Source organism: Rhyacophila brunnea, unplaced genomic scaffold (genome assembly GCF_057557595.1).
Source record: "Rhyacophila brunnea isolate RB1 unplaced genomic scaffold, BYU_Rbru_1.0 scaffold_6, whole genome shotgun sequence".
In the NCBI taxonomy this organism is placed as follows: Eukaryota; Metazoa; Arthropoda; class Insecta; order Trichoptera; family Rhyacophilidae; genus Rhyacophila; species Rhyacophila brunnea.
Window position 1 is genome coordinate 47,108,799 of NW_028233276.1, and position 17,471 is coordinate 47,126,269.

General features: G+C 33.8%; 1 protein-coding gene across 1 annotated transcript in view; it reads left to right on the forward strand.

The window, feature by feature from the left end:
- The window catches only part of trh (PAS domain-containing protein trachealess), a 637,328-nt gene that overhangs the window by 614,990 nt on the left and 4,867 nt on the right, over positions 1-17,471 (forward strand). The window contains exons 11-12 of the mRNA XM_085957070.1: positions 7,781-7,974; positions 9,082-9,188. Of these exons, the coding sequence (XP_085813196.1) occupies positions 7,781-7,974; positions 9,082-9,188 (301 nt within the window). The remainder of the gene's footprint in view (positions 1-7,780; positions 7,975-9,081; positions 9,189-17,471) is intronic.

Here is a 17,471-nt window from a genome sequence, read left to right on the forward strand (position 1 = left end):
TATAAGAATCGAATTTAAAACTTAATAAACTAAATTTTAATAATACCTAAATATAACCATAAAAATAATGTAATAATAACGAAAGCTATGTACCAAATATGTGACAAATCCACATCTTTTTTACAATTATAAGTTCATCTTTTACTCAAAAAAAAAAAATCTTTTAATTTTTTTCAGATGCATATTTATTAATTAATACAGTTGAAATTGTAAATTATCAAAAAAAATCTCAAATTGCAAGCTTCGTATTTTTCCGCTAGGTTCTCTGTTGGCATATTTATGATCCCCCTTAATTATGTATACAGATTATATAAAATCACTTATATTATTTCAAAAATTAATACTATCAATTAGGGTGGAATTTTAATTTAAAGTCTATAAACTTTGCTTCATGCATTTTGCACACTAATTTTGTCATATAAAAATTTCCAATACTTAGTGGGCGAGTCTGATGATACTTACGACTCTTAGAATTAATGCTTCTTTCATGAGTTATTAGTATTTGCTTACTGCATAGAAACAAGAAGTTTACCTGAGTAAAATCTTTACTTACGAATAACGTACTTTCATGATGATTTAGTATTCTAATTAGTAGTAGCTGTTATAAACAGTAAGTACTTATTAATTTATTATAATAATATTCTATGGCATATGTACGATGTCTATTGGTGAGCATGCTTAGTACCTGAAGATTCACAAAGACAAAACACAGCTCGAAAAAAACAATTCAAATGAAAAGTACAAAACTACTTAAACTACTGCAATAAGGTTACGTACGTAGGTACGTTATCAACAAATAACTACACATCAGCAATCATAATAAATGTTGGTTTTCGTTATACAGAAGAATAGCATTATACACAATCAATAACCACAAATCATTATTTTAAAAATAACACCTTATTTTACCGCAAAACCTTTATACTTTTCCATATATGTACACCTGTTTGAGTCGTAACATTATACTCATATGGCGTCCTTAATATACCTATACCAATATATTACGTAAGTAGATACGCCAAAAATGTCCCTATACTTACACACTATTTAGAGATCAGATTAATATCATATCACATCATATCACAAGTATGTTGTGTAAAAGCTCTCTGAACTATAGCGTCAATTACATTGGGCTTCTTTACGAGCTGTTTGTTGGCGAATTTATAATCTGCCTGTAAATTCGCCCAGTGTAATCATCGAACAAGCTAACATTTCGATGATTACACTGGGCGACTTTACAGGCAGATTATAAATTCGCCAACACACAGCTCGTAAAGAACCTCAATGTAATTGACGCATATCACACATTTTGTAAATAATTGATTATCAATCAGCTAATCATATTGAAATTATTAATTTACTTCCTATCCGTTTATACGAAAAATATTTGTCAGTTTATTTTCCACATATTTTCGCACAAAAATAGGTTAAAGCAAGGCCTGAACAAAAACAAACCATAATTGCAAATGAGAAAGCATTTGGCACCCTTATATCTCCGCAAGATGCGTGAGAGTAAGATAGAATTTCTACGACTGAATTAAATATTTTTTGGTAACGTCGCCGGTAAATATTGATTTGAATGATTACATTCATTTAAAAACTGCGAGCACGTGTTGCTGAAATGTATTGTTTTTGTGTTAAATATTAAGTTAGTGGTAATTATTTTTAGTTAATTTATTAGAAAATATGTTTAACTATGTTGTTTTTAAATTTTTTTGCCATACTGAGAAGCAACATGATGGTATAACGTTCCATAGTTAAGTTAATAGTAATAAAATTGAGGTTCTACCTTGCGTTATACGCGAAAAACACAAATTATATGCTTTTGGTACATTATTCTTATATTATGAAAATATCTCACTCTTGATATCTGATTTATTTTAAATTTGATAAAGTAAAAGATATTGGCATACATTTACCTACAGCATAAAATCAATTTTCCACTCTAAATTTATCTATAAATCTTTGGATCGATTGCTCATCTGTGGGTCTATTCTATACGCATCGACCGCTAAAGTGATAAAGTGATAAATATTATCAAACTTAGGGTAGGTTTGTATCAAATTATTAACACTTATTGTAACAAATACAATAAGTTGGTTGTAATTGTTGCAAAAAGTACTATATTTTAACAGCACCTCTCTTGGCTGTGATAAAATTTAGAGCGAGATAGACAGTTTTTATTGTTTAGACGGCTAACTTATTGTAACAATTATAATAACTTAATACAAATATGTTAGCGGCTCTCGTGGTGCAGTGCGTAATGCGCTTGCATTCCATCCGAGAGTTCCTGGGTTCGATTCCCGGTCAGTACACACAATATTTGTGTGTTTTTCTCAAAGCCTGGGTGTTTGTGATTGTTCAAAATTACCAACAACCACCTTGTACGAAAAAGCAAGGACTTGGTTATTAACCGGTTAAGTGCCCAAAGCGTCTTTGGACGCCCTAATTACACCAATTCTTATGTTAATTACTATCAATTAACTAATTGCGGCATAGAAAAGATTGATAATCCTAAAAAAATACAAATATGTAATAAATACTATCACTTTATCACTTTAGCGGTCGATAGTCGCCTTGTGTATAGAATAGACCCACTGGTATAGTTACTTACTCCGCTATCAGTTATATCTATATTTCTCATACTTATTACATAGGTTAATGATCATATAGTAATGGATTTAATTTAGAATGTAGGTATTTAAACTTTACTTTTCCTATGTAGGTACCTATATTATATTATAGATTTATGATATTATGTTCTATTTGGCTGGTTTAATGCATATAATATATTTTATGTCCACTTTCCAGTCCCAGTATATTATATTATAATGTTACTCTTTTGTAGTCTTCTAATTACATATATCATTTTATCTCAAATTAATAATAAAAATAGTTGTACGTATTTGATTCTTTCAAGTCACGTCTCAATCGATCTTGATTATCATAACCATACATTGTGTTATCATTCAACCCGTTTTGGGTAATCTTTGCATATTATTCATCGCAGAAAACTTCCAACGGGCAACATCCCTGCGAGCGGCCATTAATAACGTCATACACAATACTTATTAAGAACATTAATTTAATAAACGGCCTTTCCAATATTATCCGGCTACCGACTTTTGCAATACTCCTTGGGCGTAATTTTCGCCGGAATCCATTAAGATTTATATCTTGGAACATGATCACACCGTTTTGCAATCACGTAACTCGGCTAGTGCCTTAGGACATTTTCCTTTTCGTATGGAAAAATTGTCGAAAATGGCTATATTGCAGTGCCATCTGACAATAAATACTTAAAGCTATTTTTTGCGGTGTGTTTCTGTACTAATTTTAATAACTACTACATAATATTATTATAAAATAAATAGAATATAATATAAAGTATTATGCATAATAAAATAACCATTATTTAATGTTAATATATTTTGATGGATGACAATTCCTAGAACTGCTTGATAGTGACAAGTTTTTTCTTTAAAATTAATAAACTTTTCTACTGGCCAATATGCGGCGCTAGTTGGTACTCAAATTGAAAAACTATTTTTCAATCTACGTGAAATAGAGCTAAAAAGCTAGATTATTACCACAATTATTACACATTATGTGATGCCATTACCTTCTTGAAAATATTTAGAAGCGAGTTTCTTGACGATGTCCTAAATTTTGTAAAAAGCTCAAAATAACATAAAAATTATTTTAGAAAATGCATCATTATTCTGTCGCAAATGTACTTCATCATCATTGTCAGCCTTGATCTATCCACTGCTGGACGAAGGCCTCTTCAAGCTGCTTCCTGTGCGTTGCGTTGCCACGTATTTCCGCTGAACTTTATCATTTCATCGATCCAGCGGCCTCTAGGTCTACCTTGTGGACGTTTTGCACCTCTTGGATACCACGGGATGACTAAAATTGTCCAACGATTGTCTCTTCTTCGAGCTATGTGTCCAGCCCATCTAAATTTGAGGCTTTCAATGAACTCTATCATACCGCCAACCCTTGTCTGCTTCCTTATCCACTCATTTCTCTTATAGGTACTTAATATAAAATACTTACTGACGTAACTTTTGAATTGATTAGAAACGAAAGTCTGCAAAATGAAAAAACGAAACTATGCTAAATAAACATTTCCGCACGACGCTGTCCATACAGAGTGCGCATTAATTCCGTTGTTTTTTACAGCCGTAAAAGCCATCAAACAAATACAAATTTGAGTGTCCAATGAAACGCCTTGTTATAAAGACGCCGAGGGCATCCCGGAATTAGCATGGCGACGTCCCCCCGACTTTTACGCGGCAGTAAAAAAAGTATTACCAGCTCGTGATTCTTTCAGTTGCGCCATCTTGCCGGCAATAAAAATGATTACAATCGTATTTCCACGGGTCGGCGGGGAAAACTTACGCTCGCCCGTGAAAAACTCCTAAAAGCTCAGGTATCTTAGAACTTCAAAACGATTTTTTTATCTATTGATATATGCAAGTATGTAATAATATAATATACCTGTATCGCTATATTCTAGTATTTAGCAAACAGATATTATAGGTATTATGACTATTATGAATACTTTTTTGAGTAGGCCAAGGCTCTCCAAGGGTTGTAGCACCTATGAGAAATGATGATTAATGTTTTTAAAATTATTTTTTCCGTCAAGAAATAGCAATCATCTTTATACTGTAAATCAAGATATTGATAGGTCACTATACTATACACCTAACGTCACCTAACTATTTTTGGTACAAGTTGGTTTTGGGGAGGCCAGTCGGGAACCTTGCTAATTGTCATAGCCGATTTTGGGCAAAATTCATGAATTCAAGAATGAAAACCTAACCTAACTTAAGCTAACCTAAACTAACCCAACCTAACAAATAATCAAGTAAGTATATCGGTTATTTTCAAAATGTGTTTGCCGCTGGCATCCCCATAACCGTCGTATACCCTATTTTTTTCGTTATGACTTCAAATAGCGTAGTTATTCGCAAGGAGTACAGCCGAATAGGTAGCTTAATGGATAATAGCCATTAAAGCGATAGGTGTCCGAATCCTATTTCAAAATCACGGATTTTTGGTATGAAACGTGCATAAAAGATCCTTTTGAGGAATAACTCATTTTTCAGTACCTAATTAATTATAATGTTTTCATTTACATATTAGGCAGATTCTTTTAGAGCGGTTATTTAAGGCAGTTTTGATATACTTAGGTAATTGCATCAAATTTGCCACATAATAATTATTTTAGGAAATCTCTGAAAGGATTATTTTGGTCAAGTGGGTGTATAAAACCATCACTTTGGTATGGTGATTCATTACATCTGCTACCCTTGAGTTTTTACTAGTAGGTATAACATGGCCCCCACATCCTGAAGCGGGCTCCCAGGCTATGATGTTTGGCGGTCCCCCTACCTATCGCCACGGGTAAGGAACGCGCTGCATTAGCGTTTTCCAAATGGTGTAGGTGTATTTTTAGCGATTTCTTGTATGTTTAATATGTAAGGACATCCATTTGAATTACCTATGGAGTTGTCGAGTATTGGCATACAGTTAAAAATTGTATCGTACCTAGAACTAAATATTTTTAATTATTAATATTATAGAAGTAAAATAGCGCCGCAGGCGACTTTTTTTTACAATTAGAGCAAATTTGTGATCTGTGTTTATCTAACTTATCTGGTCGACTCGTCACATTGGGCCCTTCCTGAAATCCCCCTTGTGGGGGCCATGAGGTATAACCAGAATCACCAGAGATCATTTTATTTAAAGCGATCATTTTAAAAAAAGTTTTCCCTATTACCGTCATCTGCTTATATACTACAAGACGTCCGACTTTGAAGCCTTCGCCTTTATTGTAATGTCAATACACTTCGCAAGTAGGTAACATGCTTATACACAGGTATGTGATATGTACCGGATATGAATCATACTGCCAAGTTTCCTCATCTAAAGCGGATGTTGCTACCTACCTAGATACTAACAAAATATTGTTTTAACTATGTCTTAATATGTTAATGTATGTACATAGATAGGTACCTAGTAACCTATTAGTCGTAAAATACCAAGTATCTCTACCTAGTTATTATACAATACAATAAATTCACTTACAATTACTTAGCTTCCGTTGCAACAATTCTCCCGCCAAACGACGGTGTTTCCCGCCAGCGGCGCCATCTTGAGTTATGACATCACCTGAGTGCAATAAAGGTCGTTAGGGTTTCGCGGATTGCTATCTCAAAAGATTTAGGATTTTCGTTTATAATAGGGCTGAACTCTAACTGCATGTGGATATTAATAATTTCGTGAAACTCTAACCGGCTGAATATTAAAGAGCTAATGTTTAAATTCTAATGGATTCAAGCTCTGTACTATTCCATTTATTCCTTTTTTTACTTAAATGGAATAGTACAGACCTTGAATCCATTAGAATTTAAATTCAAATTCCATCAAGTACCTTCGGTCGAAAGTATTAATAGCTAATGTTTAGGTTTATACAATGATATTGAAGATAACCTTTTTGTATAAAGATGGACCCTAAATCTATGAAAACGATGCTAAATAAAAATTATAGTGACAACTAAGTTTCATACAAACTCGCAGGGTTTTACAGATTTGTGTTTCTTTCTTCCATATAAAAATGGTTTGTACTGTCGAACTGAAATAATTAATGCCTTCAGTGATTTTTTTAGTAATACAAGAGTAGGCTTCGTCTGTAAGAAGTTATATGATTCCATTTTTTTAAATTTATACATACTTATTTTAAATTACTAATAATAATTTATCTATTACGATAAACTATCATACTAAATTAATAATTTATTCAATAAGCATTATACATCATAATTATAATGTGGTTTATATATTTAAGGAACTTATATTACTTAACAAATTATTTTTAAGTAGAATAGTTGTTAACCATTCGTCTAAAACCGTTTGGGACTCGGGTTATTGTTAAGCAGCGAAATTTACCTTTTTCTGCAATTTTGTTATCAAAAAGATTCTCTTTCTGGTACCAGAGGGCCCCTAGCAGGGATGGCAAATAGGATTTGATTGGCTTGCCAAAATAAGCCGATTGTTTTTTTAATTCGTGTCGCGTGTCATTCCTTTTTAGGTGTACATATGATATAATCTAACATTAAATATGATTTAGACTCTAAATCATATTTAATGCATATAAAAAAAATTAGGTACATTAGTCACTATATTGTTTATTGAATATATAATAATTACAAGATAAAAAGAACTTTTTATTTTCAACGTTTTTAAATTTTCTGTTGAATCATATAAACTTGACTTGACTAGCTTAAACAATCAAAAAATTTGTACTTGATAGAAATAATACTGAAATGTCATTTTGATTTCCTTAGTATATATTATTAATAATTTAGTTGCTAGCTCAGCCCCCCCCCCCTACATATCGCTAAAAGGCAATGTTACGCTATACAAACATTTTCTAAATGATGTTCGAGGTAAAATTATGGATAAGTGTAATTTTAGCGATTTTTTGTATTTTTGAAATGTCTAATTGAATTATGGAGTTGTCAAGTATCGATAAACAAAAATTGTATCGTATTAGCACATATTTTAGTATTTCTGAAGCGAATAGCACCGCAGGCGACTTTTTTACTATTGGAGTAAATTTTTAATGTGCGTTTATCTCACTTATCTGATCGACCCGTCACATCGGGCCCCTCCTAAGCCCGAACCCCCAAGCCAAACCCCCGAGAGGCCCCCTTGCTTTATACGTATGTCCCTAAATTTAATAGACCTCGTTGTATTATGTCCACAGGTGGTGCTGATGCTATGCAGGCTCCGGCCGCAGTATACGTTCTCCCACAGCAGAAAGGCGCCTCCTCCACTCCTGGGAATGGTGGCCCTGGCGATTGCGCTTCCTCCGCCCTCCGTCCACGAGATAAGACTCGAGTCTGATATGTTTGTCACTAGGATTAACTTCGACTTCAGAATAGCACATTGCGAGCCAAAGTAAGCAACATACAATACAAAACGTTTCTTTAGGATAGCATGTCTACAGAATTCTATCCTCTTTTTAAATTCAACATTTAATTTGTCTTCTTCTTTTTCTTTGTCACATCTAATTTTTTTTACTTCATATGTCGTATTACAATTAACTACCTACTTCAATATTGTCAATACTTATAACTTAACTGTCTTAACTGCGCAGGTGTATGTTATTCTTTTCGGTTACGAATCTTCACTCAACTTAAATGGAAGTCTTTGCCACTAATATATAAGCATTCGTCACTGTAAAGGCCAAGTAACTTATCCTTCAAATATCAAATTGTTCACCAAGTGAAAAAAAACTGTGGGCATTAGATTTACTTATTATTTTATTATAAATTGAGTGGCTTACTCTGTACGTACCCTGTGGCTTACTTTTAGAGAGGGTTACAGCATTTGGCTGGAGTATTTTTTTAAAATAGCTTAAAAAATATTTTGAATTATTTTGATATGAAATATTTTTTTGGGATTTATGATACTTGGCCAATTCGTATGAGTTTGCAATAAGTCCATTACCATAAAAAGGCCTGTACAGTGACGAATTATAATATATTAAATTAACATAATATCATTTCACATGCTAGATGTTATGAAAAATTAATCATTTAATATAATCTAATACGCATGGAAATTAAATATATACTCAAATCTACGAGTATATGATTCTAGCTTGTACAATTTTATATTATCAATGTGAAAGTGAACACAATTCAGATCACTTCAAGTACTATTATTAAGCACACAGCTTAATTGATTATCCTGGTTAATTCAATATGTTTTCATTTCTTTTTTTTACATTTTATGAGTTTTACAAATTATCTTAAATATTATAAGATATTTGCACTTTTAAACTCAGTACCTATACTTATATCTGTGCACGCTCAAAAGAAAGTCACCCGGATGAAGTCACGGAGAGTTTTCATACAGTTTCAAATGAATAAGTCTACACCATAAGTATTTACAATACTATAAAATTAAATTATGAATTAAAGAGTAGCATAAATTAAAAATATTAAACTACATAATTATGAATATGCCTGGGCTATTTTTCTATATCTATATGTTTTCTAGGGTGTCCGATCTTTTGGATTACACTGCTGAGGAGTTGACCGGAAAAAATCTCTACGCCCTCTGCCATGGCGAAGACGCCAATAAACTTAGGAAATGTCACGTCGACTGTAAGTACAATATATCTTAAATTATACCTATTTAAAACTAAATTAAATCCATAACTTTTTTCACATATTTATTGGATATTGACAATATGATACTTATAATACTCTGATAAAATCTATAATTCAAAAAGAAAAGCTTCTGCATTTCAAATTATCACTGTTAATCTTGTTCAGTTTATAAAGTCGCTGCTTTGTCTCTCTTTAGGGTTTGAATTTAACCAGAATAACATGATACAAAACGGCCAAAATATTTTCCACTTTTGAAGGTGTAAGAAAATTCATCACACAGCCGTTTATATACATCAGCCGCTATTTTTTATGTTTTACCAAGATTTTTTATAAATTTTAATGGTGTTAATATAATTTTATTTGACTATTTCTTTTTTTTATAATCGTTTGCTAGAAATTAATTTTATAAAATGACCAATTTGCAGTCCTAAATGGCTGAATATTGAAATTATACCGACTTCAAAACTAACATCAAGAACGCGCCAGGGGTGTTTGTCGCCCGGTTGCTAGCCGAAAATTACCCCCCATCCCAAATTAAAAATATTTTTTTCATTGGAAATATGTCAAATAAAGTTGAATAAATATTTTATTGTCATCAAAATATTTTACCTAATAAATAATACAACATTCTGAATTATAATTAAAAGTGACTTGAAACGATTGATATATAAGGATAGAGCACGGAAGTCCAAATTTATAAAATAATCTTCAATGACATAGAAGAAAATTGGGTACTGTTCGGTTATACGGAATACAGCGGAAAACGCATTTTGAAAATAGCCGATAAACTGGATTTTTTGTTAGTTTGGGTTAGTTTAGGTTAGGTTTGGTTAGGTTAACCTAACAAGTTATCCATTTTATCGGCTATTTTCAAAATGGGTTTTCCGCTGTATTCCGTATAACCGAACAGTACCGAAAATTGCTTTTTTCTATGCGTGAAACAAGGCTCTTGGCGAAAATTATCTGGTGACTAGTTTTTGAGACTTTTGCCGCCCGGGTGTTTCGAGTCCCTGAATACCCCACTTGTTATGCCCCTGACTAACAGCCTCAAATATACCTATGTATGTAGGTAGGTACTTATATTTTTATTGAAGTTCAAACATTTTACTCTAACCTGGTAAGCAGACTTTGGCTGTTTTTAGCGATTGGTACCTACACTATATTACTAAAAAAGTACCTCGATGCTTTATTTTATATATTTTTATCTACTTACTAAGAATAAAAGATGTTGTCATTTATTATATTACTTTTTACATTCATTGTAAATTAATCGTGATAATTAATTTAAACAAGCAGTTACCTATCCGCCATTTTGATATTGACTAACAGTAGAGAATTATTTTCTCATGTATAAGTAAACGTTTTCAGTATAATTGACCGCTTTGTCCTCTGTATAACGAAATTACATACATAAAATAATCCAAGATGCCAAATGAGGCAATTAACATTCTTTATTTTTGTCCACTGTAGTCGTATATAAATGTTAATATTATGCAAAAGTAGGAGCAAAAGTAGCAAGGTATCAGGCAAACATAACTATAAGATTTATGATTTAATATTAGGTACATATTTACAAAAATATAATATTATGGTTAGCAAGTTTTATTAAACCACCAATACCTAGTACCTAATAGTGCACGAATGACAATTGTACCGATTGAGCCTAATTGTATTGCATTTAGAAATTTGCGGCGTCGTACTGCCAACGTGAAAAACTCTTCACTTAGAATGTTCGGCAGTTTTGTATTAGCTTAAACTTACTACAATTTTTAGTATTGCCTCTACGTGCCCATCTCTCCCATGGGTACCTTAACTTAAAGTCATGTAAATTCAGTCAAAGTCAAAGGTTCCCACAATGGGTGCACTCTCCTCCTGGAGATGCAAAGATTTTGGCGTTGCTTAGAATTTTTAGAAGAGTTATGGTTTTCGGTACTACTAGACATAGGGTCTAGGACGATTTGGCACCGGATAACTGGACGCCACGGAATTTGAAAATAAATATACGTTAGGTACTTATAGGTACTTTTGAAAAAAATATTCAGTATTATTATTTATATTTCAATAATTATAATATTATGATTTAATAGTTGGTGAGAATGTAAATATGCAGACGTAAACAATGATTTAATCGTGCATAATATGTTTAAGTTCCAACGAAAAAAGAGTTTTTTTATTTTATATAAAGCCTTAGGCATGGTAATTCTCAATCCGCGATAAATAATACATTATGTTAAGAGTAAAATGAATTCAAACTACTAGGTAGTAGATAGAAAATGATTAAAATACCTCGTCTACACGTATCTACGACAGTGCGGCGTCCAATTGTCCGGAAGCCAGTTGTCCCATTCCCTAGACATAGGATTCCGAAGAATTGTGGACAATTTGAAAATGCAATCAGTCTCATTATTCAATTTTCAACCAGTTCTCTTTCGTCAATTAATATAAATCAAGGAATCTAGCCTCAAAACATCGCAAGAAAGATAGGTAGGTACCTGCCGACATCTAAAATCATGAATTAATTTAGTTTTATGTTCACAATAATTGTTGGGATCTCTTTTTCTGTTTATTTTTTCTAATTGCTTAATTTATTTTTTCATTTTAAGCAATAAGCTAAAAGCGTATTTTTTTACAACGTTTTTATTAGCTCGTATTCTTGTTTGTCCGGTGGTTGTTTGTCCAGTACAAATCTTGCAATCGATTTTTAACTAACTTCCCGACTAGCTAGACATTTGAACCTTTTAGAATAAATATCAGAACACGATGCCAATGCATTCTTTTAATACTTTTAGCCATCTTTAAGCAGAATTGCATTCATTTTCAGTTAATTCTGTTTTGTATGGAAAGTTATTTCAGAAAAATCCGTCAAAAGTAAAAGACTATTATTGGTTGCTAAGGGGGTGGTCCTAAATTATTAATATAAACGTGCGTTACTATGGAAATCAAAATGAAATGTCAAAATGACATTTCAGTTTTCTATATTTGTTGGTTTGTTTGTTTTTTATTTACTTCATATCAAGTACAAGTTTGAGCATATTGAGAATAATAATTCAACAGAAAATTTAAAAACGTTGCATATAAAAAGTTCTTTTTATCTTGTAATTATTTTAGTTAAAGGTCACCCACAGTACTGTATCGAGTCCAATACGTGGCTCAAAATATTATTTTATAGGATTGTGTAAACATTTATCAAATATTTACTAGGTACTCGTATATGGGCCATATAAAAGGTTAAAAGCTTCTGAATTACGTAATAATTATTATTAACTTACCCAGGTGTATTTTTGAATGAACTATATAAGTATATTAAGAATTTTCACAGTATGCGAAATTACTTTACACCCTACGTGACTCGATGAATATATCTACTTATGTTCTGCAAATGTAGTGGTCAGTTAGCGATTAAATTTACGATTAGGGGTTGTTGTTCCACAAAACACTGATGGTATCTGATCAACCGCTTAGCCCCGATTTGGAAATAATCAATAAGTATGTAGTCTTCGAAATAAAACTCATGTCGACTTAAGGTAACAATTTTGTCAAATTGGCTACATTTACCTGCTTAGTATTTCAAAGAGAATGCCTAGTGGACGGAAACTAACCTTCCCATTACCTTACTGTCTTCTCGTTTGTTAATGTCTTAGTACCTACCGTCTTTTATTAAATGTGGCGACTAAATTATCCTGGACCATTCGTATCCGATCACTAACGACTTCGACATTAAGCTAATTACTGCATTACAAATGCCAATTTTGTTGCATTTAGAAAATTTGCAGCATCATACTGCCAACGTGAAGATCTCATCACTAATATTATTCGGCAGTTTTGTATTGTATAGCTTTGTTACTTACTACAACTTTTCATTTTGCCTCTACGTACTCGACTCTCCCAAAAAAAGTAAAAAATATAGTTAATAAAAAATTATTCGCAAGTTCAAGTAAGTTACAATAAAAAATCTTGGAGTGATCCGTGACGTCGGTTAGTAATTACAGTAATACCTACTTTAATTTAAAATACAAAAGCCGATAGCCAAGAGCAACTCAATTTGGAAAGCGCTTCAGAGAGTACTATAAAACCCATTAGTTAAAATTTGACGTAATTAAGTATTGTACCTTTAGTATAGTGGCCCATGTGCGTGGGCGCGATACCCGAGAGATGCAGGTTCTATTCCTGCGGGGTGTCTTACTTTTTTCAAAAAGACTTTTTCTATTGGTTATAATGTATTTTCTCAGAAGTGTTTTCAAAATTATGTATGTTATATAACTAAGTATTTGTTTTTGCATACGTCATAGTATATTACGCATGTTGTATACTGTTTCATTTTTAGAACTCTGCGACATCATTGTTGCCGCCGCATATAAGCAATTGGTTACATTGTGGCTAATCCTATTATGTATTTGTTAATCTCTTCCCTCAAAAGAATATCGAGCCAGATTAATTGAATGGCATTGTCTACACTCTACATACTTAAAAACCGCTAATCAATTTATTCAAGACTCTCTTAGCCGACTTAGCACCTATTCGTGTGACGCGATTAGCGATTGATTTAACGCGATGACACTTCTCTTGACACATTTCCAGGTATTTTACATTACACAAATAATGAGGCCTCCCAGAGCCCCCTCCATCCCTCAGCCGCTCATCAACGCCGGGCCGAACAATGCACAGTTTCAATGTACATAAAATAAATTGAATTGTTTTATTAGTGATACGTGATTGGCTGACCAATGGAATCCGCAGGACACGACCAGAATTACAAATTGATAGTTTGGTGTCATGGATGAATAGTGTTAGCACACTAGCTCTCAAACTTTGTAATATATTTAATCATTTTTTTTAATATGTACATTCTGATCCGATCCTAATAAGATCATATGGGCCTCCACACACTGTAAAAACAGAATTTGTTTTTATGAGAAATGGATGTCAGCCACTTGCTCAACCTATTAGGTCCATACTCTCACTCATACACAAATTGAAAAACAATTAGTATATGTCGTAGTATATTCTTGGGTTTTCACCGTGTCTCCTTCTTCCTTCTTTACTCGACGTTTCGGGCTCGTTGCAGAGGCCATTATCAAGAGATATGTTTTATGATGAAATGTAGTGTATGTATGTGAATGTAAACGTTGCTCTAAGAAAGTCAAAAGGAATCCGATTATCTAAGAGCAAACGTTGTTCAGAGTAATCTGTCAATCATTACGACCGGAGATACTGGCTCGAATATTAGATTTTGCTGATAGTGCCGGAAGCCATGACGTTTTTAATCGTAATCCATCATCCCTATTAATGTTTTCAGGGTTTCTGTGGATTTCAATGGCCTCCTTTACCAATCGTGCGAAATATCCTTTATTCCGACCCAATATCTTGGTCTCGAAGTCAAATTTGTGCCCTGTATCCATCGAGTGCTCGGCAATTGCCGACATCGTGTAATTTTTAAGACGGTATGCTCTCTCGTGTTCACTCACACGCTTCTGTACCGTTCTAGAAGTCTGGCCTATATACTTTTTTGGGCATCCACGACAGCTTATCTGGTATACACCTGCCGAGTACAAAGGCTGTGAGTCCTTTACTGGTCTTAGCATATTTCGGACCTTTGTCGATGTTGAGAATATTGTTTCAATATTATGTTTCCGAAGTATCCTGGAAATAGTATCTGTGGTGTTTTTGATGTAAGGTAGATAGGCCCGATATCCTAGTGAGGAATACTGGAAAGTATTTACTAAAGCGCCGAAGACTCCTGGGATATATGGGTTACCCAAGATTCACAAGCCTGACTGCCCACTTCGACCGATAGTTAGCGCAATCGACTCTCCCACGTATAGACTTTCTAAATATCTGGCGTCCCTTTTGCAACCACATACCAACGCCACCGCATCATGGGTTAAGGATTCAACACATTTTGTCAAATTATTAGCTGATATGACTATAAAGCCTACTGACCTCTTAGTAAGCTTTGATGTAGAGTCACTATTCACAAATGTCCCCCTAGATGATACCCTAAAATTAATAGGTGAAGTTTTCTCCGCAGAAATGACTGGACTTTTCAAGCACTGTTTGACGTCAAGCTACTTTAGCTTTCAGGGCAAAGTGTTTGAACAAACCGAAGGAGTCGCTATGGGGTCCCCTCTATCTCCCGTGGTTGCGAATTTTTTCATGGAAAATTTTGAACAGACAGCTCTTGACACGTGTAGATTAAAACCTTCGTGCTGGTTACGGTATGTCGATGATACCTTCTTAATATGGCCTCATGGTATAGAAGCTCTAAATGAGTTTTTGGCCCATTTAAACAATCTACATTCGATGATTAAATTCACGATGGAGATTGAACAGAACGGAGCTCTACCATTTCTTGACGTGGAAGTTATCAGAAAATTGGATGGTTCTCTAGGACACAGAGTCTATCGGAAACCAACTCATACCAATCGTTATTTACATGCTTCTTCTCACCACCACCCTGCTCAAAAAATGGGTCTGATTTCGACTTTGATGACAAGAGCTCGGCGTATCTGCGAATCTTCGTATTTAAAATCCGAGATATCTCAAGTATCAAAGGCTCTTCAAGCAAACGGATATTCTCACAATATGATCCAAAAAGCCACCAGAAGCAAAATCAACCTTAACCCGATCAGTCAAGAGGAAAAGATACAGTTCAAAGGCCGGGCCTATCTACCTTACATCAAAAACACCACAGATACTATTTCCAGGATACTTCGGAAACATAATATTGAAACAATATTCTCAACATCGACAAAGGTCCGAAATATGCTAAGACCAGTAAAGGACTCACAGCCTTTGTACTCGGCAGGTGTATACCAGATAAGCTGTCGTGGATGCCCAAAAAAGTATATAGGCCAGACTTCTAGAACGGTACAGAAGCGTGTGAGTGAACACGAGAGAGCATACCGTCTTAAAAATTACACGATGTCGGCAATTGCCGAGCACTCGATGGATACAGGGCACAAATTTGACTTCGAGACCAAGATATTGGGTCGGAATAAAGGATATTTCGCACGATTGGTAAAGGAGGCCATTGAAATCCACAGAAACCCTGAAAACATTAATAGGGATGATGGATTACGATTAAAAACGTCATGGCTTCCGGCACTATCAGCAAAATCTAATATTCGAGCCAGTATCTCCGGTCGTAATGATTGACAGATTACTCTGAACAACGTTTGCTCTTAGATAATCGGATTCCTTTTGACTTTCTTAGAGCAACGTTTACATTCACATACATACACTACATTTCATCATAAAACATATCTCTTGATAATGGCCTCTGCAACGAGCCCGAAACGTCGAGTAAAGAAGGAAGAAGGAGACACGGTGAAAACCCAAGAATATACTACGATAAAAAACAACCGTGAAAGCCTCAAACATTATAATTAGTATATGTACTTTTCCAGACCCAGGAATCGAACTTGGGACCCTCGACACTATAAATAGGCCGACGCCAATACCGCGCGTTTTACACATATTAATACAAAAAATGAGTCCCTACTAAATTCAATTTATGTTTTTAACAAATTATAAGTTTAAGACATTCACAACATGACATGAAACATTATTATAAAGAAGAAGAAAAAAAGTAATAAAAGTGATAAAAATGAAAATATAAAAAGAGAACATAATACAAAACCAGTGAAAATAAAATTTATTATACATCTATAGAAGTTCAAAGAAGTACACCGAGTTTGCTAAGGAGACCCTATTTGAAGAATTTATAAAATAGCGTCCACCTAAACTCACCTCTCGCAAGTGGAATATATCATCACCCGAAGCAATTCGGTTGAACATGGTTATCGCCCTCCCAATTGGCATTACCAGTGGCAGGTTGGTTCTGCACCTTGGGAGAATAAACAAAGTCTAACACAAAGTTTCGCGTTTGGCGTAGAGCTTCTACGGAAAAAGCGTAGCAACCTATTTTTATCACTGGTATATTCTCGTCTCAAATAAAAACAGTAATTATCCACATTTCATTTAACAATGAGTACACAGTTGGTAAAAATGATGTATGAAGGTCTTGTAATAATGCTAAATAAAATATCTGTCGATATTGTCATAATTTCGCAGTCGCACGATGGATTTTACTCTATCGCACCAGGAATATGAACGTCATGCAGTAAGGTTTTTGCATGGTTGGAGAATAGCTTGACGATGAGTGCAATAAGTACATACCCGAAAGAAGATCAAAACTTTTTCACAACGAATGAGAAATTAAGTAATTCTCTGTAATGATGAAAGTCAAAATGTTGTTGTAACTAATACGTGTATTTA